Source organism: Thamnophis sirtalis, unplaced genomic scaffold (genome assembly GCF_051295495.1).
Source record: "Thamnophis sirtalis isolate CommonGarterSnake01/CBP01778 unplaced genomic scaffold, rThaSir2_p1.2 scaffold_12, whole genome shotgun sequence".
NCBI classification, from domain to species: domain Eukaryota; kingdom Metazoa; phylum Chordata; class Lepidosauria; order Squamata; family Natricidae; genus Thamnophis; species Thamnophis sirtalis.
Genome location: NW_028261392.1, coordinates 21,470,608 through 21,494,538, shown reverse-complemented (window position 1 = coordinate 21,494,538; position 23,931 = coordinate 21,470,608). Strand labels below are relative to the sequence as shown.

Genomic DNA, 23,931 nt, shown 5'->3' with positions numbered 1-23,931 from the left:
TAATCGGGTTGCTGATGTTAATGACAAATGCCTCTTATGCCTCGGGCACATAATAAATATTACGGTATTTTACTGGAAGAATTTTCAATTCCCCTGTCCAGGGTGAGAGTTAAGAACAACTACACCTGCTTAAATGAAAACAACTAGGGAAAATAGGGTATTTCTGATGATGTAGCAGAAAGATCAAGGGGAAAAAAATATTCCTTTTGTGTGCCAACTGGAATGTTTCCTTGACTTTTACTTGTTTCACTTTTACATAAAGAGGAAGAGGGTTGCATAAGTGCTTATTAAACTCAGGTTTTATCCCTTTCTTGTAAATGAGGATTGTACCCCTGATACCCCCTATTCTGTTCAAGCAGTTTTGGACCCATATATATGGTCCCTTCTTTATTTCTTTAAGGGGTTCAATGGGAGGAAAGTCCCAAAAAGGCTGCAAATAGTGAATTAACATAGTTGAGAATATGTACTATGTATTTTGGGGTTTGTATTTTTCTATTTCTGATTGATTATTAATTTTGTATGAAAGATAAAGTGTAGTTTGAAAGTCAGCTTGCCTAGTTAGCTCTGAGTTGGCTGAATATTAAGGGGACCCAAGGGATTACTGCTATGGTTGTGAAGTTGCTGTCCTCGGCTGTATGTATGCCACTGTGACTGGTTGCTTTTTTATTGACTAATTTTAATGTTGTTAGCTGCTCAGAATTGCTCTTTATGAGGTTGGATATCCTTGGAAACTGTTTGAAATAATAAATACTTCTCTATTCTGGTTAAAACAACAACAATTCCAGCCAAGTCAGGCTTTGATTGTTAAGAGTATGCACAAATGGGAGTGTATGCTTTGTTAACAATCTGGAACATTACCTTAAATACCTTACGTGCTGTTTAGTGTTGGATAGAGTTTGCAAAAGCAAAACCTAATTCTGTTACATGTTCTGGCTGAAATAAAATCCAGAGGGATCACAGAATGAATTTAGGGGCCAATTGGTCCGAGACCGTCGAGCAACCTAAATCCTTTTCTTTCCTCAGCAGTTCCAAGCATGATATATCCCATCATCCTGTCTAAAATCTTCCCAATGCCTTTCCTTCTCTCTCTCCCTTACTAGGAGCCGAGGTGGCGCAGTGGGTAGAGTGCAGTACTGCAGGCCACTTCAGCTGACTGATATCTGCAGTTCAGCGGTTCAAATCTCACCAGCTCAGGGTTGACTCAGCCTTCCATCCTTCCAAGGTGGGTAAAATGAGGACCCAGATTGTGGGGGGGATATGCTGACTCTGTAAACCGCTTAGAGAGGGCTGAAAGACCTATGAAGCGGTATATAAGTCTAACTGCTATTGCTATTGCTACTTGCTTCTCAGATGCCAAAAATGTCCTTGGCTCTTTCACACTCTTACCTGCGTCTACTTTAACACAGAACAGTCATATTTCAATCCACATTGAGAATAAAACTGCATCATTTCTTTCTCTAGAATGAAACACAAGTATTCTCCTGTCTGTTAAAATAATGGTTCTTTGCATAAAACAGTGTCTGCATAATCATTTTCACATCCTTAATATTAAATGTACATACATAATTACTGAAGAAGTACATAAGCTGGGAACTCCTGTAAATGTTGGTTTTAGCATGGTCAAAAGTAAACAGCCGGTTGTTTTTTCAGTTGCCACCAACCAAGGAAAGAATGGCTTCTAACAAAATATGGAAAGTAAAGAATATGCAATAGATATTCTTCCCTTAATACATGCTTTCTAACTGATATTTAAAATATCTCTATGCTTTCAGGAAAGGCCTGCAAAGAGATGCAAGCTATAATAATAAATTCAGCTTCAGCTTTACATGAAAGACATATCCAACAGGTTTGTTATTTCAAGACTTAACTGTGCCTGCTATCACTCTATGCTAAAATTAAGTGCATGAGGGAAAATCCTCCATACACTTTTCTAAATTGGAGCCTCTGCAACACATGAGGGGGTGTACTGTCAACTACGAAACACTTGTTTTTGTTTTGCTAACCTTTAAAAAGAACAATGAAACATGGAAGCAAATTATAGGAGGCAGAGTGTTATTCAGGGAACCTCCAAAACTCTACATTTTGTAGAAATGCTTTTTTAAAAACATTATCTTCCTTTCTAAACTTCATTCATTTTTAATGTACAAAGAGTTGTGGGTACCGTGCTGAAATACAGCTTTATTTATGACTAATTTCAATGTCGTTCAATATGTGCATGCATGTCATGGGGGGCTTATAAAGATTAAAGAACAAATAATATAAACAATGGGCATAACTAAAAATGATGCTGCTAGGGAAAAAGTAACATTTAACTATAATCTCTAATTGAGCTCACACAACATCTTAGCCCACTACATCAGGTATATAGGACAGGAGAATCAACATTAGATGGACTTTTGTGGAGAATGCTATTCCAGAGGTCAAATGAAATGAGGAGAGGACATTCTCCCGAGTTTCATATAATGACACTGTTGAATAAACAGAATTCAAAGCAAGTTAACTTTTTAAAAAACCTTATTGAGCAGGTGGATACAACTAGAAATAAGCGGCCATGCAAAGATCCTGGAGGAATTCAAGTTGCTGTTTTAAACCTCCCCATGCCATGGGACTAGGTTATTTGCAGGATTGCCTCTCCCACGTACCCATCCCTTCGGGTCGAGCAGGATGGTGTGATGTAGGTCCCATATGCTTAGAAGGTATATCTGTGGGCCCAGGTTGTGTGCCTTTTCTGCTGTGGGTCCTGCCCTGTGGAAAATCATTCCCTCTGAGGTGAGATCAGCCTTGGCTTCTGAAAAGCCACCAAGACATGGTTTTTCCATCAGCCTTGAGGGTCTCATGGTGAGATGGTTGTATAATGTTAAGCAATAATTGTCTCTCCCACTATTTTGAATTTGCATCTTTTGTTTGTTTTCTGCTTCTACTTAGTAATTTATAATGTTTTTAAGTTCAGACATCAAAGAAAGTCACATTTGGATTGCTATATACATTTGTTAAATAAATAAATAAATAAATAAATAAATAAATACAAACAAACAAACAAACATTATGAGTAGGACTTCCCAGTCCAAGAAAGCATACAATTGATGTACCAGATATATCTGTGCAAAGACTACAGCTGCTGCTGGCTACTTGAGTTAAGAAAAAACTTTACACTTCTTTATTTACTTTGCAAGTATGTTTAGATTACCTTTTCTGTATAATAGGTTTTTACACCACAGATACGGGCACATCTTTAAATGTCCTTTATTTTATTAGATTTTCCCCCTATTTATTACAATTTATTATTTATTACATATATAAGTAACTCAAGGTAGCAAACATACATAACCCTCCCTCCTACTGTTCCCACTCACAATAACAACTCTGTGAGATGGATTAGGCTCGGAATGAGTAATTGGCCCAAAATTATTCAACTGGCTTTCATGCCTAAGGTGGAACTAGAACTCCCAGTCTCCTAGATTCTAGTCTACTGCCTTAACCATTAACCAAACTTTCTTAGAAAGAAGCAGCAGGCCATGCAATTTTTAAAAAACCAACAGAACTATATTTCTTGTGAGAAGGACAATTTAAACTAATCCTGAAATACAAAATGGTGTTTTTAAATAAATTATCGAAGCTCTAAGTCAGATGTTATTGGACAAAGTATATGAACACACTGATAAGATACATCTCATTTCCATATACTTCTTTCGGGATAATATGGAACAACTTGTGATCTTTATATATGAAGCAGCGAATCCTCACTTGGATAAACGCTAACATCAACACAATCTCTCCTTTGTTACAAAACAACACACAGATTTTTCAGGCCTCTTAAGTAATATAGCAGTATGCTGTTTAATATAGTTGGCAGAAGAGGAAAATTTGCAGTCATCCAGATTGTGTTGGTCTGTATCTTCCGCTATTGCTGATCAATGACAACACTGATTAAGGCTGATAGGAATGGTAGTTGAACAAAATCAAGAGGGACATTAATTCTCTAGACATTTGTTAGCTACTAAGAACACAATTCCCATGGAGATCGTAGAACTATATAACTATGACAGTTTCATCCTGAAATTCAAATGCCTTTTAGATACCTCTACCTTCATTATAAAAAGAGTGTGTTCTACCTATAGTTCTGGCTAACAAAAACATTAGTTATTTTCTCTCTTTGAAAGAGACATGTGAACTAAAATAATACTGTAGCGCCATCAGTTCCCCAATCTGTAGATATTTATTCTCATGTGTTTTTTGTCCTATGCAAAGATGCAGCTGTTAGGCACATTAGAACTAATCCATGCAGTTACATTCATGGATTCCCTGGGCAAGTTCAGTGTGATCATATTCTATTAAGATCCATTCTGCCTAAACTCTAATACAGGTATGGTTGCTCCTGTCAGTGTGAAACATTATAGAATAATAATGTTTACATTCCTAGACACATTCATATTCAAAACTGCTTCTTTGTCCCCAAAGGTGCTTTTTCAAGAGGCAGCTGGACTTTCTGGTTTTTCTTTGAAGACGTTTCACTGTTCACGTAAGAAGCTTCTTCAGCTTCTTGGATGAGAAGCAAAATCTCTTCAAAGAAGACATAGATCCTTGATCTTACAATAAAGGAGATAAGCAACCTAGAACTAAGGAGAAATTTCTTGACAGAACAATTAATCAGTGGAATGACTTACCTCCAGGAATTGTAGGTGATCCATCATGGGGGGCTTCAAAAAGAGATTTACTGGACAATCATTTATCTGAAATGATATCAATTTCCTGCTTGAGCAGGGGATTGGACCACAAAACCTCCAGGATCCCTTCCAACTCTGTTATTTTCTTATGGGAAAAATAGGAAGAGGAAAGAGTAATATGTATATTCTCTACCTTGAATTACTAATAAATATAATAAAGGCGAGATAAAAAAAATATTTTCAAGAGACTGAGCAGGATAATGAAATTTGCTAGACAGCCAAGAGAAATGTTTCTTTCTTGTTAAATATATCAAACAAATGATAAATAACGTTGTAACTTCAGAATGGTCCTTCAGATAGACTAGAGCTAAGATGAGCAGCAGTTTGTCTGCACGATCAGAAGACAAAATGCCATTCATTTTGCTCCTGCAATCAAAATTAAGATTATTTTAGCTTCATGACTTTCGATTCAATGTAATATTGATTGTCGGAGATGTGGCCAAGATAGGGCAGTTTGAAAATCTCAACATACTTGTAAATAATGCCAATCAATTTTTCCCGTAGAAAAACAGAGTTTTACTTTTTTTATGATATTTCTTTGAAAAAATTCGAAACACTCTCAAGGCATATTGCTGAGTGACAATACTCAAAGTCTTCAACAATGTAATGAAAATTACAGCCAATACATCCTATTTTAAAAGGAGTCAATTACTAATAGGATTTTACTGCCGGTGCCCAGGACTTGTGTGTGAAGGCAACTTGACCTGAAGAGAAATGGCAGATATAGTTCTCTTACACCCAATTACAGCTGAATCACACTTCATTACTCATGTTACGCTAAACTTACCACTGAAACTACAACACGGCTGGGTTTGAATGACACACTTAATCATGTCAATAGCTAGGGCAAACATTGTTTAAACATCATAATCTCGTTCATATGGGGGAAAACAGGGTACTTTAGCCCCAAGCAATTGCAATTGTTAGTAACATTATTCAAATATCAAAGCCCAGTCAATATGAGACAGTGTTTTAAGTCACACCCAGCCAGGTCTTGAACAAAGATAAAGAACACCTGACAATGGGAGGAATGTTAAACTCACTGGGCACACCTGGTTACATAGAACATGTCATCACAGATCCATCCAATGGATTCTTGAGCAATTAAAAGGGGTTTCTGACCACATCAGAGTAAAGGGACATGGTGGCTCAGTGCCTAAGACGCTGGGTTTTTTGGCCAGAAAAGTGGGCAGTTCAGCGGTTCGAATCCCTAGCGCCACATAACTGAGTGGGCTCCCATTGCTTGTCCCAGCTTCTGCCAAACTAGCAGTTCGAAAGCATGCAAAAATGCAAGTAGAAAAATAGGAACCATCTTTGGTGGGAAGGTAACAGCATTCTGTGCGCCTTCAGTGTTTAGTCATGTCAGCCACATGACCACAGAGACGTCTTTGGACAGCGCTGGCTCTTCAGCTTTGAAAGGGAGATGAGAACCGCCCCCTAGAGTTAGGAACGACTAGCACACAAGTGCAAGGGCAACCTTTAGCTTTACCGCATCAGAGTTTCATTGGCACTCTACTGCTACCAGAGGTGGTAAAATTTTAAGATAAACTGAAAGAAATGAACAGTCAACTCTATATTCTACAAAATGTTCTGGTTGGTGTGATGAAACAAACAAAATGTTAAAAAGTTATGATATTTATGTAGTTGCCACACATATCTAAATTATATAATCTTTACAAACCTCAAAACATGTCACAACTTTTGACCACCCCCAAGCTTTGGAAATTGAAAATTGAAAAATTTGATACGACATATAATCACATCCCAAGATAAGAAGCTATTATTTAGTTAGTGGCAAAGATAGTGAGTTAACTGTGGTGGGCATAGCCACTTTACAACAAAATGAAATATAAAGTCCCTGTAAGGACGCTGAGCAAAATCACTTCTATTCCTTTCCAATGTATGAATGAGCTTTCATGAAAAAAGTGCCTGTGATAGGCAGATTATTGCTATCTACTTTCTATTTATTATTTTAGAAGCTTATGCAGAATGCTTCTGAGCATGGTCTTATTTGAAAGGGGATATTATATGCATGAATTTTATTACAGAGAAATCTGTCTTGGACTCCTAAATCAAAGGGAGTTTCTACACTCACTTATACATACCTACTCAGAAATAAGTTGCGTCAAGTTCAATGGGATTTCTTTCCAGGCAAATACTTATCTTACTTAATCTAGGAAACACTGAGTATCTTTGCTCCTCCTGAAGAATTTCTTGTGATATAATGATTCAGAGTAGCTTCTTTCTGATAATGTTGTAAAAATAGATTTCAATGTCAGGCTTGGTTGGGATGCTTTAAAAATAATCCTATCTCGACTGTAATCAAAAAAGTAGAAAGGCCAATCCTAGTTAAGAAAAAGTGCTCTGCATAAGCCATTTCACGCTATTGGTTTCATTTCTGCAGATGTTACTTTTTTCTGGAGTAAAGAATGAACTGGAATTTTAATTAAAAGTTTTGCTGAGTGGGATAAACATCTCTGCAACAAAACATCTGGATAATCAGTTTTATCATATTAGCTTTATCGGGGTCCAGAATGAGTTTCCCAACTTAAAAGTCAAATACTTCCAGGTCATGTATTTCTGTCTCCTTCCCCAGAAAATCATCATTTCATGTAGTTTTTCCCCCCTTTTGGCAAGTAAAACCAATTGCAATATGTTCCACTCTTTCCCCCCCCCCTTTATTGCTACCTTTTAAGATAGTTGGGAACACTTCAGTATTCTGCAGCTATAGTCAAGTGTTCTGTTCAAATGAGAAGCAGGGAGACAAATATTGTTGTCTTAAGTGGGTTGGAATTCTTGTGCGGTAATCATTTTTCCCTTTTATTATTTTTTAAGGCAATTGCCTGCAGCAGTGATTGAGGACAGACATCAGCAAATACTTATTTGAACAAAAACTTGGTTATTATTCTTAATATCCTTGCTAATAAATATCATTATTTAGGGTTCTTGATTCTAAGATTAACCATTACTGTCCAGTTTGTGGGAACAAAAGTCTGAGGGGGGTTGGAAAATCAAGAAGTATAGAATACAACAGTGTTGGTGCTGTTTGAATGCAAAAAAAAAAAAGATGCTTCAGCACATGCAGATGAAAGGGCGCTCTTAAGACCTGTTAGCAAACCCAATGGCCTTGATTATGTGACTTTCCTTGTTGCATCATCTTCATTTAGGGAAATATTTGTTTGACCAAAGGAGCTAATGATGATGTAGGTTTGCCTCCAAATGCTCTGAAGTATATTTTCTTGTTTGAATCGAAGTGTTTTAAAGCTCTGCTAAGAAGTGCATTCTTCTGACTTAGTGCTGATTCAAATGCCCCCAAAATCCTGGGAAAACTACCGGTATCAATCAATCAGAATAGAACTGGAAGAGAACCTGGAGGTCTTCTAGTCCAACCCTCTGCTCAATCAGGAGACTGTATACCATTTCAGAAAGATGACCATCCAGTCTTTTCTTAAAAATCTTCAGTGATGAAGCACCTACATCTTCTGAAGGCAAGCTATGCTACAGGTTTTTGTTCTCACTGTTAGGAAATTTCTCCTTAATTCAAGGTTGCTTCTCTCCTTGATTAGTTTCCATCCATTGTTTCTTGTCTTGCCTTCTGGTGCTTTCGAAAATAAGTTGATCACCTCTTCATTGTGGCAGCCCCTCAAATATTGAAACACTAGTATGTGAAATAACAGGAAAAATATACTTATGAAGGAATCTTTATTTCCTTTTAAAGCTTCTTTATTTAGTTGCAGATCTATTCCCATCTTGGCCTATCACTTTGATTGCATAGATTCATGATCGCTAGCCTCATGGACAACTTACCTCATGTAATTTGAAGCAGCTAAACTAATATTTATAACCTCATTTTATTGCCATTATTAAAATAAAAATCATTCATTCATTGAAGTTCCAATGTTGTGTGCTTAATAGTAGCAGCATATATTCCATATCCATTTGGAACCTAGTAATTCTGGTTAAAAGGGACTAGCAGACCATTATGTTTGTGGTGTGTGTGTGTGTGTGTATTCCTGGGGAAGAATTATCATTTGTTCCATCCATAGTTTAGGTTTTAGCTGCAGAAATTTATGAGTGGGTGGAACTCTTTTACTTGGGGAAATAGTCACACCTTAAGTGTGCCACACTTAGGACAAAGGCAGAGAAGGTGGGAGAGCCCAAGAAGAGATAGGTAGGCTTAGGTGGGCATTGGTGACAGATGCCCCAGCCCTTTGACTTTCACTTATCCATTTCCTTCATACAACCTCCAAATTTTGGTTAAGCAGATATGAACATCCCATAAATTCCTAATTGTTCTCCCTCACAATCCAGAAAGATTCTTAGACTTATAGAAGACATTCCCATAGCATTGCTTTCACGGAAATCTTGCACACCCCAGCGAGATAATTTCTACAGATCACAGAACAAATGTCTGTTTTGCATCAGTTTAGACCGCCAAAATCCTCTAATTTCCCCTGGATGGGTAATAAGAATTGCAGAGATAGAAGCAAGGGGAGGTATTCAAAGGACTGGAGTGCAAAGGCATGGAGTAGCAAGAGTAACATGACAGGAAGGTCAAACAAAAACACCCAGAGCTTCCCCATCACTGTGGTCTTTAGCCCTTTTCCTTGTTATCTTTATTTTGTAAACTGGATTCAGTCTTCCTCTCCTATGCAGGAACCCTCTAGAGTTGTCCAATGGGACTTTTTAGGAGTATAACTTTTTAAACTATCTCTTCCACCTCCTGGAAGAATTTCAGCCTCCAAATGAGAGGCTGATCTCACTTCCAGTCCCCAAGAAGTAGGGGTAAGTGTTGCCTTTTCCACTTTTTGACTTTGCAGTTTGTTCTTTTTAAGTTTTGAATTGAATTACTAATTCCCCCCAGCTAAGATAATTAGATAATTATTTTTGCTATTCCCCTAAGAAATTACTTGAATACTTTAAATCTGCATGCTTTATGTGTGTCAATATTTTTCTTAATTGGAAGAAGTTTTATATGTGTGGTAATTGGGTTCAGTGGCCAAAATACACTTTTGACAATGGTTTAAAATTCCATTAATGAATATGTAATAGGATAAGTTTGAAACATTATCCTGAGTATATCTGCCAACAAAGGAGAGACACAAGGAAATAGAAGCAATTTCCAAAAAGCTCAACAGTAACAAATAATGGGTCACCAATACAGAAGGCAATAGATTTTAAGAAACAAATTTCACTTAGAATTTATACCGATAGATGATAGATAGATAGATAGATAGATAGATAGATAGATAGATAGATAGATAGATAGATAGATAGATAGATGATAGATAGATAGATAGATAGATAGATAGATAGATGATAGATAGATAGATAGATAGATAGATAGATAGATAGATAGATAGATAGATAGATAGATAGATAGATAGATAGATAGAAGGATGGATGGATCCCCATCTATACATTTTATGTTTTTTGAATTATATTGATTCCTTTTACAGTATAAACTCATTTAGGAAATAATTACTGAGTTTAAATTGCTTTAATGTATATTTACATACTTTCGTCCAATACCCACTACAATAATGTTTGCTCCTTATAGACACTCTCCAAGCCAGGGTGTGAAACTTGATTTCACTAAGAACCACATCAGGGTTGTGTTTGACCTCAGGGGGCCGGGGGCTCTTGCCAGGGTAGGCATGGCCAGATTGATGTCACTCAGTGCGGCTTTGTTTTTGGCTGTGCCAGCCTCCTGCAGCCCTCTGCCACTGAAAACGGAGCCCGTGGGCCTGGGTGCAGCCCACCTGGACTCCATTTTTGGCCATGACAGCCTCCTGTAGCCCTTTGCCAGTGACAATGGAGCTTGAAAAGGCTGCGGATGGCTTGCCCAGGCTCCGTTTTTGCTGGCAGAGGCACAGCGGGCTGGTCCTTCGCTGTTTCCAGAGTGGGCCCATGGGCCAGATCTAAGCACCCCGTAGGTCAGATGTGCTCCGTGGGCCTTGAGTTTGACACTCCTGCACTGAGCTATCACTGTATGAAGACATCTTGGATCCTGGTCACACATATGTGGCATTTTCTCAATCTCCATATAGATACCAAGTCTAAGGAAGCAAAAACTATGCAGATTTAAGTAACATATGTTTAATGCTAGGCTAATAAATACAGATTGAATAAAATGTAGTGAGAATGTGCAAGATTTATAGACAGAATCTTTTTGAGGACCTTTCCTTTTTCCAGATCTTTTAATTGGGTTGCCATTTCTGAGGTAATGTTTCAACCAGATCTTCACCTGCTTTCCCATGATTGCTTACAATCATTATTTTATCTCCCTAAGTACATTTCCCAGCATCTATATCTTTTGGCCCTACTGTCTGAGTTTGCTAGGAAAATACATCTGATACATCCCAAAAAGATTTATTCATTCTCTAAAATTCGACATACATTAATAATTCATTAAGCAGAAATGTAAATGTTCCACAATCCATCCACACTCACTTCCTATGGATATATACAACTGCATTAGAGATGACATTGAACCAATGAATACCACAAGCAAAAAATTACAAACATAGGCCCATAAATCGGATCCCTAATTTCTTACATCTAGAAAGGCTAATATATATATGGGTATTTAGGCTATAATTTGTTAATTTACAACAGTGTAGAAAAGTGAACAAAATCCTCCATTTTAAACTTGTTGTTTTAACCATTTAGTCATGTTGAACTCTTGGCAACTTTGTAAGCAAGTACTCTCCATACTATACTATAATATAATTTAATATAAACATATTATATTAACACCTCAATTTGTGTTACTAACATACCGGTATATATGTATGTATGTACTGTATGTATATAAATACGTCTCTCCCCCCCCCTCTCTCTCTCTCTCTTTCTCTCTCTCTCTCTCTCTCTCTCTCTCTCGGTGTGTGTGTGTGTGTGTGTGTGTGTGTGTGTGTTCCAGCATAACTCTGGAATGCCTTGAGCAATTTCAACCAAACTTGGCACACAGATAACTTACTCTCTGGAGAAAAATAGACACCCCTAATACCCCTCGGGATGTGAGTTCTGTTAAGATACAGCCTGTTGTGCCCTACTACCATACTGGTTTCTACAGTACAGCAAATGGAGTCACCATTGTAACGGAACCATAGTACTCCACAAGGGGGCTACCTCTGGTAAGGGGGAAAATCCAACATTAGAAATTACGTTTGATCTGGACATTTTCCCCCTATTAATAAATAACTAAGGAACGCCAGGTTATCAGCTAGTTTATATCTAAAATTCAAGATTGTAATTGCAGAATTATCTCTACAATATTGAAAAATGATCATCTTGGTTATTTCTCATGTATTAAGATTATAATTTACTTTTATCAATTATAACAAAATATAATTCTTAATGATCTATAAGTAGAATCCAATTCAAAAGCAGTTCACGCCATTACATATTGATGTTTTAAATCAATTTTATGAATACCAAACAGAGTTCTCCAACCTTCAAAAACAGTTTTGTGAAGAGAAAAGTAAAGAAATAGGATCAGATTAGCTAAAATAAATATGTTCTATGGGGTCCCACTGGAATGCTTTCCATTAAGGGAAAACTTCAGCTTTATGCATTCCTAGTTTTCAATTATAATTTATTATGAACATGATTTATTGACAGATACATAGAAATATTCTTAGCTGGACTGGTAATGAACCAGCCTGATGAAATTGCCTAACATTTTTTAAGATACAGAACTGTTGCTTGGACAGACTGACCTGCCAAAAGCTGTCAATATATGAAATAAATGATTCATGTCTTTTTTTTAAAGCTGGTTGAGATCTATCTCTTAAAATCAATGTTAAAATGAATTGTCCAAGATCAATAAAATGTAAGATGGTCGAACTTCCACTTGACTGTGCTGTGAACAAGGTTACTTTCCTTCTTTGACAAGAAACAACATGCGACATACCTGCACACTGTCAATACACAAAAGGTTGGCTCATCCTAAGCACCCCATGTTGGACACTGAAAGAGTGGAAGTATTAAAAAATATGGAAAGCCCTTTGCTGCGTATGTACTTTCCACAGCTGAATGACATCTGGAATCAATAATTATAATCCATAAATTGAAAATAAAATATTTGATAGAGATTAGCAAGAGATTAAAGCTGCTAATGAACTTCTGATTCAGTACTGATTCTGAAGGATATTGCCTTACGCCAAGTGAATCTACAACTCCATCTCATTTAGCATTGAGCTGTGCAGAGAATTATATCAATACATTAAATAAATTGTTTATAACAGGAAATGCTGTCTCGAGTTTTAAACTCAGACCTACCGAGAGCTAAAGAAGCTTCTTGGATGAGAAGTGAAACTTCGTCAAAGAAAACACAAGAAAGTCCAGTTGCCTCCTAAAATGGTACCTGTGAGACAACTATGACCTGGATGACTGAGAATCTCCATAGACTTTTAGCTATGAACTTTGGGGTGAACACCTTTCGAATGGTGTGGGAGTATGAACAGATTCCCAGAAAAATTGCAGACTACAGGAACCACTTGCGCTTTAGTTTGAGATGCAAACAACACAGACTCCTCTCCAACAGCCTGCACCTATCTTCAGCAGTGAAGAGACACAGGGCAGAAAACATCCTGCAATCAAGAAGGCTCCACATCCATTTGCACTACTCAGGTGACCCTGAGGACACAGGCAAACCTCCACATGGCCTCAACTACTCTCTAAAAGGAATGCAAATGACCAGATATCTGCAAGGAATACAAATCCTTCCATTCCCCACCATCTGGTCAGAGTTGAAGACACTTCTTGGAAGAGAAGTGAAAAGTCTTCAATGAAAAAAAACCAAGAAAGTTCAATTGTCTGTTGGAAAAGCTTGGGACAACAATGACCTGGATGGCCGAAAATCTCCATAGACTTTTATACCTACCTAAAGATACAAAAGCATACATTTCAACCCAAAAGTTCCCTTAAAAATTTGATTTCTCCGTTCTGATTTTATTTATAATACTCCTCTACATCTCACAAAAGCTTCTGCTACTTGATAGTAACTCTCATTCCAAGATACCTTAACCAAATGTTAGCTTTGAAATTGTCATTTCAAGCCTGTGCTTGTTTGCTGCAACAGAATTACAATTTATTGCACACATAACCTTTAAGCCAGCTGATCAATATTACTTTACCTAAGACAAATATTGCCAATATAATTTCATTTTGAAGCTAATTTCTATGGGCCAGTGATGATGTCCATCCATAGTGTTCAAAGAGGACCTTGACATCTAACAGGTTGTGGGCTGTCCAAGATGTGTCTGCAGCAGAGGTGGGTTTCTGCCGGTTCCGTCTGGATCAGGCGAACTGGTAGAGGCGGTGGTGGCGGGAGGCTCCGCCTACCCGCCCAAGACACGTCTGCGCATGCGTGCGACACTTCTGCATGCACAGAAGTGTTGCACGCACGTGAACTGGTAGTAAAAAAAAATGGAAATCCACCACTGGTCCGCAGGTGGCTGGTAAGCCCTATACGGGCACGAAATGTTCTGCCACATGTCGTGCAGACATGTGTGGGCACCAATGTTGCAACATTTGCAGCTCTGGCTTTGCAGAGTTCTCGCTTCTCTTGTACTATGGTTGTTCTTCTGTCCTCAGATGTCTGGCAGCCTTGGTGGATCAGCATGTGCCATGTCAATCTTGTGCCAGGGTTTCCCAGGAGGTGGTGTTGATATCCAGGGACTTGAAGGAGGCTTTCAACGAGTCTTTGTATCACTTCCTTTGCCCCCCGTGTGATCGCTTTCCATGAGACAGCTCACCATAGAGGAGCTATTTGGGGATGCAATGGTCTGGCATCCTTGCAACATGGCCTGCCCAGCATGTCTCAGCTTTCATCAGCAGGCCAATAACACAGAGAGCAGCTACTTTCTATGTTACAGTTCTGAGAAAATACATTCCTTCCTCTTTTGGATCCTTCAGATGTTAGTGTATCTTTGCCACTGAATGTTGTCAAACCTTCATAAATGCCCCACTAATATATCATTGGACTCAAGTGATTAGGTCTGATGCTTCTTTCACTTAATGTTGTAAAGTCATCCAACATGCAATGTGCCAGTCTAAAAATGTCATTGTTTCTTTACATGACTGGTCACACTATCTTTAACTGCCATATCTGTGCCCAAACAATTAACCACAATTGGTAATTAGTGTCTTGTGCTCTGTGCAGGAATTTGTGCATTTCTCCATGGCAAACTGCTTCATTTGAGTAATATTTGAAGGTTTTCTACCATGAGATGCTCACTTCAGAAGCTGCCACAACTCTTCTACAGAGTTGTACAATGGACAATGATTTGGCTTGAACACTGAATTTGTCCTGTTTTGTAGCATTGTTTTTATTTTTAGAATTGCTATCTTGCTGCGTGATCCATATGTAGCTCAGAGGACAGCGATAGAAAGAGAGAGAGAGGGAGAGGGAGAGAGAGAGAGAGGGAATGAATTTGAAAATCTCTTGCAGAATGTTGTGTTATGAAGCAGAATCTTTCCAGAATGAAAATGTTGCTTAGCCATCCAGGACTCTCAAAGAATTTGCAACGCAGCACATTCTTCATGCAGAAATCCCTGAACAGATTTAGATGTATGTGTTCTGTTTCAAAATTTGCTAGCTGGCGCATAAAAAGTTACACTTAACAATTTAACATCAGTTTAATAGGACAGCAAAGTAGTAAGCATTCTGCTAGATAATGGCTGTGGTTTCTAAACAATATTCTGAGAAGGCAAAAAATGCTGCAAATACTAAATCATAAACTGTTATACATGACACTGTGCTGTATCATCATCTAGAATAAAAAAAATTTGAGAAATCTTGGCTATACAAAGTCAAAAGGAATGACAATGTTTGAGTATCTGAGTTTTTAAACATTTTATGCACTCAAGGGTCTTTAGGAGAAATATAAGATCCATTATGATTCATCTCTATGTGTTTTGATTCCAGTTAAATGAAAGCACAAATTGGTTATTATCCTTTTTTAAGTCTGTCTTCCATTCACGTTTTAGAGAATAAAAATTAAGACACCTTTAAATCAAGTTTTATTTCTTTATTTCCATATAAGCCATGTGGTTTTCTAGAAAACAAATAAGATGTGGTATTTCTACAAGGCATAGAAGAACTAGATTATCCCTTTTTAAGACTTTCATTAAAAAAAAAGCCCCAATAACTTTCACTTGGTTTATTCTAACAAAAGTAAACTTCTCAATTCCTTCCTCTTATATTATGAAATGAATAACAAATCTCTTTTAAATAGGTATCCCATCTTACGACTATTTTTTGAAAAATCTAAGCATGTGCACCTTAACATATAATCATGTGCACCCACACCTAAAACTCCACATTAAGAAAAAGTCAAGATACAGCCAGTTATTTGTTTATATTCTATTCATTTCAGATTCTCCAAAACCTGAAGCATCATTAAAGTTGCGCATGAACACCTGAATTAATTGATTTATATATAACCTCGTTAAGGAGTAACAAAAACAGATGCACAGATAATATCTGCATTAAGTGGTTAAATTGGCTGTGGGCGGTCACAAAAGAATTATCGCAGGTGGTGGCAAAATAATAATCGCAACATTTAATGCCCAAGTGTCTTTTTCCAAGCTAGTTTTCCTTTAATCAAAGCACTCAGTGCTAGGCACAAAAGACCATACCGCTAATTATATTCCCTTAAAACAACCCAACCTCTCCCTCAAATAGATATAATCAAACTGAAATGTTTCCATTAACTTGCATCAACTGGAGTTAAACCCACAGAACCCAAAAGTCTATGAAGCTTAATAAAAAGAAAAGAATCCACTTGGATTAGCAGCAATATTCATATTCCACGCACCACAGAGGGGAGCTGATGGTGTTGAAATCTTAAGACAAAGTTGAAAAGCAATATCGGATTTAACACTGATTAATGTCAGTATTTAAACCAAAGGCTGATTATTAGTCTTCCCACCACTTATTTCCGCTACTTTGTGAATACTTCAACATCAATTATGGAAGCTTTTCCAGGCTTTGTGGTAGGAGTCATCCCTAAATCAGAGGAGCTGAGAGGGGGTATGAAGTTTATTGGATAAAAATGACAAGCTAGTTTAGCAGGAATGCTTTTGAAAATAAATAAATAAATAATAATAAGGAGCAGAGTATTAAGAGGACATTGTCTAACACTGACTTAAAAGAAAAGAACAATTATTGTAGGGAAAACCTGACTGGAGAACACTTTTAAATTCAGCCTAAAGAAATATATGCTATAAATCATTAGCAAGTTAATGGTGGGGTGGAAAGAGAGAGATAAAGTAGGAAACCAGAACAAAACAAGAATTTTAACATTCCTGAAAAGTTGAAGCTCTCTGATTTTTGTTGGTCATTTTTCCACCTGGGTTCCAGAATCCCAATTTGATTTATAACCAAACTAGTTCTGCTTGTAATATTTCTCTCCCAGCCACTGTCAAAAAGGGACATACCGTAATTTTACTCCATAAAAATATACTTGTTTTCCTAAAATGGTCCAGACCAGCACATTCTCTGATGCTGTGACTCTAAGCCAGCACAGGGAGTCACAGAACTGTGGTTGTACTTACAGCATGAGAGACAATTGAATTTCTGCACAAATGATTACATTAAAACAGAAACCAGGCTGCACAAACAAGAAAAGCCCCATCTGCGGGATGCAGGCAGCACACGAAATCATATGCCGCTCACTCCAGTCCACGGAAAAATCTCTCTCCGTGGAACTGGTCTCTGGTGCCCCAAAAGTTGGGGTGATGTTGCATTAGAAGGCAATCTATGTGAAATTCATTAGAAAGGGCAACAGAAAAACACAGCTCCACACCACTGAGATGGCTGAAATACTTTGGTGTTATTTGGACCTCCAAAGAAACAGTGAAGTAGTAAAAATGAATTCACCCCCCACCCCCCCGGCCAACAATGCTGTTTAAATTCTCCCTTATAACTATTAAAATGTTGGACTCGGACCAAGAAGATATACTCAACCACAAAGTGCTTTCTTTTGCAACCCAACATATAAAGATATAATTTATAAGGATATAAATGCAATTAAGAACTGAATAAACAAATTACACAATAGTCTATTTAAAAAAAACCTTGAAAGGATGTGGCTTGCATCTTTCAAACTATTCTTAAAGAAGCTAAAAGAATTATTCCTCCAACCATTTCAGCTTCTGCCAACTAGAGCTTTATATTATATCAACCCAGACTTTAATCTATATAGCTACAGGCTGAACCAATGACCTCAAAGTCAGCTCCACATGCCAAGTCAGACCAGATCAGCACTCACTCACAATTTAAGACTGCCGTGTTTTTACTCATACACAAAATAACAATTTTGAAACAGCCTCCGTTTCTTGTGAAAATCTTACAGCTTCCTTTCATTGGTTGAGAAAAGTTGTGCAATTCAATATTAGTCTCCAACCCTAAATACACAAGCCAGCGATTTTTTTCTCCTCCGCTATGAATAGGACATAACAAGTATACCACACATAATTGTAATATTTTCTGAGAACTGCATGGATTGTTTTGATTGTTTATAATCAGAAGTGTGTCTCAAAAAATGTTGAGAGGTCTTATTATGAGGGTACAATTATGGGTGCAACTATGAGATCAAATATGGGTACAATTACTGTATATTTTTAAAAAAAATAACAAGAGAAGACCTTGAAAAACGTTAGCACCACAAGGAAGGGAAAGAAAATCAATTATGTTAAGAAAAATCTTCCCTAAGCTACTCTATACCTCAAGAAGAGAGTTTTAAATCCCTGCTCCATTGTAAATAGTAAGCAATATCTGGGCTGAAACTTTTATCTATCTATCTATCTATCTATCTATCTATCTATCTATCTATCTATCTATCTATCTATCTATCTAAGTATGAATGAATTGCATAATTAATACCACATCAAACTCACTCCTCCAAATATACTCATGCCCAATTCAATCTGGGAAAGGACACCAGTTTACAACTTTACCCAAGCCACTTCAAATGAAATTAATCAAACTGGAACAGGGCAAGGTAGAAGGGTAAAATTCATTTTAATTTCATATGTTTGTTTCTATTTTATAGGGACATTAAAAATGACTACTACATCCATTAAAAAAAAATCATTATTACAGTGTGCTATTCAGCTCTACAGGAGACTCACTGGAAGATGGTGTATGAAACTCAGTGTATATCAATGAGGGGTTTCATTCAGTTTTGAAAATTATGGACAGCATGTTTCACCCATTAATTCTAGTACTCACAAATACAACTCCCCCCCCCCCCCCACTAGTCATGCATTCATTCAACCAAGTCTGGGAGAGACAACAATGAGAGCACTACAGCATCTCCCAGTCTTAATGGGGCATAACGGGACTACAACTCCTATCATTTCTTGTTGCCAAAGTGGCTTAAAGATTGTCCCCATACATAGAAAGAATACAGTTTGGCTTACAATGAAAAAGGCAGAAGCCCAAGCCAGAAACTTCACACATTGTGCCATAATTGTGCAAATAGAAAAGGGAAATTTCAATGGACATACATATACATATATAAAGACACAATTTAAAGACATGTCTTTCACAATAACTTATCTACCCAGTTTTGTGTTGTTTTACTTTCTAATGTTCTGGTGTTTTCAATCTCCCTCAGGTGTAGGAAGCAATGTATCTTTTACAGGTGTTTTGTCAAATAGAGGCAGTAGGACTCCTGTATGATAAAGAGCACACCCTACTGGCAAAGGACAATTGTTACTGGTTGTGGACAACTAAAAAGTTGAAGCCCTGTAAGGTTCCTCGAGTTTCAAGCTGAAGAATTTTATGCATATGTTCCATAGTAACCTGGGAGCTTATAAATTAATGCTAGACTCATGGACAATGTTATTCAAGATTGTAGAAGAGAACTAACTGCTTGTATTCCAGCTGTTGAATTCTTTGAAGTCAACTGAAAACTTCGGGGGAAGGGGGAGTCCCTGTTGGGAAAAAAGAAAGAAGAAAAGAAGGAAGGACAGAAGGAAAGATGGACAAAGGAAACAAGGAAAGAAAGTAAACGAAAGAAGGAAATCCTTATTTCCTTCTTTTCTTCCTTCTTTCTTTTCTTCCTTCTTTTCTTCCTTTCCTTCTTTTCTTTCTTTCCTTCCTTCTTTCCTTCCTTTCTCCCTTCTTTCCATCCTTCTTTTCTTTCCTTCTTCCCAGCAGGGACTCCCCCCGCCCCAAGTTTTAGTTTTAGAAAGAAGAAGAAAGAAGAAGGACAGAAGGAAGGAAGGGAAGAAGGAAGGAAAAGAAGGAAGGAAAGAAAGTTGTTGCCAAGCCTCTCCTCTCTGCCTCTCTCTTCCCTCTCCCAATTTGTCTATCTCCTGAAAGTCGCTTTAGAAATTTTCAAAAAGGATTCTCTATTCATTGCACAATGAAGCAATTCATGGCTAGTTCAACTGCTCCCAAGCGCGGCTCGGAGGGGAGAAAGCCACCGCTACGGAGGAAGGCGAGATCCAGGGAAAAGTCAAATCCAGAAGGTGGGCAGCGCCAAAAAGGAAACACACACAAACACACCGCCGCCGCCAAAGGCACCCCCAAAAGAGAAGCTCCATCGCCCCGCGCCCGTCCGCGCCGCCTCCCCAGGTGCCTTACCTGCGATCTCCTGATAGGGGATGTTAACCAGGCTGAAGCCTTTCGTTTTGTACGCCTCCCGCACCTCGCCGCAGCTCCGCGTTTTCACGTCAGCGGCTCCGGCCCGAAGTGACAGCAACAGCCCGAGGGGAGCCCAAAGCAGCGCCCCCATCCCGGCAACCATGCTGGCTCCCCAAATTTTCTTTCCAAGAGAAAAATACGGATCCCCCCCAAAAAAAGACCCGACCCGCTGGCTTGGGGGGAAAAAAAAACAGGGAGAGACGCCAAATCCACTGGAAAAATAAATCCCCGGGAACGGTTCCTCTTCTTCTCCTCCCCCTCTTCTTCTTTCTCTTCTTCTTCCTCCTCCTCCTCCTCTTCTTCTTCCAAAAGGCGCCAAGCGGAGCCCTCCAGCGCGAAGTGCCTTCCCCGAGATCCCACCCGCGCGTGTCTAGGCGCCACGAAGACCTCCCCGAGCGAGCACCGCAAACTTTGAGCAGCCAGCTACGGGGATGGGAGCCCGAGCCGAAGGGCGCCAAGAGCCGCTGCCCCGCTTCCTCTTTCGCCCACTCCTCCCGTGGGTCCTCGGGGAGGGGGGTTTCAAGTCTCTCCCCCACGCCCCGGGTTGCGCGGGGCCGTGGGTGCCCGGTCGAGGGAGCAGCGAAGGCGACCGAGCCGCGCTCTCAGGTTGAAGGCAGCGGGGAGGAAGCGCCGCGCGGGAAAGCGGGGATTGGCTGGCGCGGCGAGACGCGTTTCGCCCGGGTGAGAGGCAGACATCAAGCGGTGGGGGAGAAAAAAGAGAGAGAGAGAGAGAGGCTCGCCTCGCCGGAGATCAGAGGGAAGCCGCGGCTCTGCCGCGCGCGAGGCTACCCGGAGCAGCCGAGCGAGCTGCGGACGCGCACACGGCAGCGCGAGCGAAACGTGCTCCAAATTGCAGAGCCGGCTTACAGAAAGAAGGGCGGGAAGGAAAACCCGGGCCGGATTTTCTTTTTCCCCTCACACACTCACTCACTCTCTCGGTGTGTGCCCCCTTTCCCCAAATTAAATGGAGGAGTCGATGTGGTTGGGCGGGGGGGGGGATACGTTGGGCTGTGAAGAATGTCTCTTTCTCCTGCCCCCCCCCTCTTCCCGGGAATGAACACTGGACGTTGTCTTGGGTCTGACCTAAGCGTAATACATAAAATTATCTATTCCAATGTTCTACCTGCCCGTGATTACTTCAGCTTCAACCATAACAAGACATGAGCACACACTAGATACAAACTTGAGGTAAACCGCTCCAAACTCGGTTGCAGCAACAGAGTGGTAATGCCTGGAATCCACTACCTGGCGTTACATCCCCCAACCTCCCATAACTTTAACCTAAAACTGTCTACTGTTGACCGCACCCCATTCCTAAGAGGTCTATAAAGGGGAGGGGGGCATAAGCGCACCAACATGCCTACCATCCCTGTCCTAACAACCCCATTTATTCATATCCATTTCATATATTCATAATCTTGTATATACTTATATCTGAATGAAAGGGGGGGAGGGAGAGAGAGGGGGGAGGGAGAGAGAGGGGGGAGGGAGAGAGAAAGAAAGAAAGAAAGAGAAAGAAAGAAAGAAAGAAAGAAAGAAAGAAAGAAAGAAAGAAAAAAAGAAAGAAAGAAAGAAGAAAAAGAAAGAAAGAAAGAAAGAAAGAAAGAAAGAAAGAAAGAGAAAGAAAGAAAGAAAGAAAGAAAGAAAGAAAGAAAGAAAGAAAGAAAGAAAGAAAGAAAGAAAGAAAGAAAGAGGGAAGAAGCCGCCTCTGGCCTTGGAAAAGTTTGGAGGGGTGTCATCGGGCACCTCCAATTTGGTGCTTTACAGATTCAGCACATCTGGGGAGAAGGGCAGCTTGGGAGAGAGACCTCCCCAAAAGGGCTGCTGAAGGGCGGCTTAAAACTGCCAGGATTGTTTTAAAGGTGGGGGGGAACAGTAGAGGGGCAACTTTGCTTTCTTCTCCTTCTGGCAGACACACACACACACACACACCCAATCCATCCATGGCAGAGGTGGTATTGAGCAGGTTCTGACAAGTTCTGGAGAATCGGTAGCGGAAATTTTGAGTAGTTTGGAGAAACGGTAAATACTACCCCTGACTGGCCCCACCCCCATCTCTTCTCTGCCCCCTGAGTCCCAGCTGATCGGGAGGAAATGGGGATTTTGCAGTAACCTTTCCCTGGAGTGGGGAGGGAATGGGAGCTATTCTCTCTCATACTCTGGGTGTTCCCCTGCCCTTTTCTTTGTTTATGGGGCAACTCCTCTTGGACAGTCCACTGATGGGGAAGGCGTTCTGTTGGGTTGGCCACTCAAAGAGGGCTGGGTAAGGGAGGATTTTCAAACCAACCATACCCGCCACATCTGGTTTGGCCCAGTGACTACCCAGAGGTAAAAAAACAAGTGGGCAAGGAGATGCAGCCACGCTGCGTTTTCTTTTTCTATCACCCTGTTGCCCTGTCCCATGGAACAGTGGTGGGAATCATTTTTTTTTTACCACTGGTTTTGTGGGTGTGGCTTGGTGCGCATGGCAGGGGAAGGATACTGTAAAATCTCCATTTACTTCGAAGTTCCCAACCCTGTTTTAGCCCAGGCTCTCCAAGTATTGTGGGAGCTGAGTAATTTAGGCTGAGGGCTACACTGGAAGTTGAAAGACATCTCAGAAAAAAAAAACAGGGACAAATTTTCCCCTACAGAAGTCCAGGAAACTTACTACACACGTCCATGAGATCACCGGGAGTCCCACTCAATGGAAAGGAAACACTTGTACAGTCATGGAGAGTGACTGTGAAGGCCCCGATCCACCCAGCTGCAGGGCTAAAACGATGAGAAAGAACAGCTGTTATTTTCCCTTTTCTAAGGGAAAAATCCTCACACACCTGAAGAAAACCAAGAGGACACAATCTGATCCTTAGGTTTGCCTTTTTGGGGGGACAGAAAGGATCCCAGGTCTAATGGTCAATTCCCCACCCTCCCACCCTGCAGCCTCCTTTCAGCTCTCTTGAAATTGTCACCTGGGCTACCAGATTTAAGGTGCAAGCCTTTACTCAAACATTAGATGGCAGCAAGGAGCCTGACTGTTGTGTAGCTTTTTGCTGCCATCCTGTGGCTGAATGCCCACAGTTCATATCTGATCACTCTTTGAAATTAGAATACAGATAAACAATGATAGTCAGATATCACATTTCTGATAGAAAGAAAGAGAATGTTAATCGAAGGGTGCCCTTTTTTAGCTGTGGTATTTATCTGAAAGATAAAGGGAGCCTGAATGTAAGAAATGGCCCATTAAAGAATATTAGAGAGGAAAAAAATACCTGCCTTCACATTTATATTCTTAGCAAACCTAGAACCATGCTCCCATTTCAAGACAGATTGGATTTTTATAGGTGGGAGTGGGAGGCTTTGTTTGACTAATGCCTGATTCATGTTAAGATTTTGGCTTCTCTCCCCTTGAAAGAAAGACTGAAGGAATCAAGGCTGCCATCCTTCTTTTCTTTCTTTTGTGTCGTTAATAGCAGCTGGCACAGTAAAATTAAGCAACAGAGACTGTCCTTATTGATTTACCACCATACAAAATAATACAAGATCTATATCAAATCTCCTCCA

At 39.6% G+C, this 23,931-nt stretch overlaps 1 protein-coding gene across 2 annotated transcripts in view; it reads right to left on the bottom strand.

Annotated features, from left to right (window-relative positions):
* The window catches only part of GPC6 (glypican 6), a 905,632-nt gene extending 884,601 nt beyond the window's left edge, over positions 1-21,031 (bottom strand). For both annotated transcript variants that reach the window (XM_087726482.1, XM_087726483.1), the window contains exon 1: positions 20,329-21,031. In XM_087726482.1, the coding sequence (XP_087582608.1) occupies positions 20,329-20,491 (163 nt within the window). In that variant the 5' untranslated portion in view covers positions 20,492-21,031. The remainder of the gene's footprint in view (positions 1-20,328) is intronic.
* Between the last annotated feature and the right edge of the window lie 2,900 nt (positions 21,032-23,931).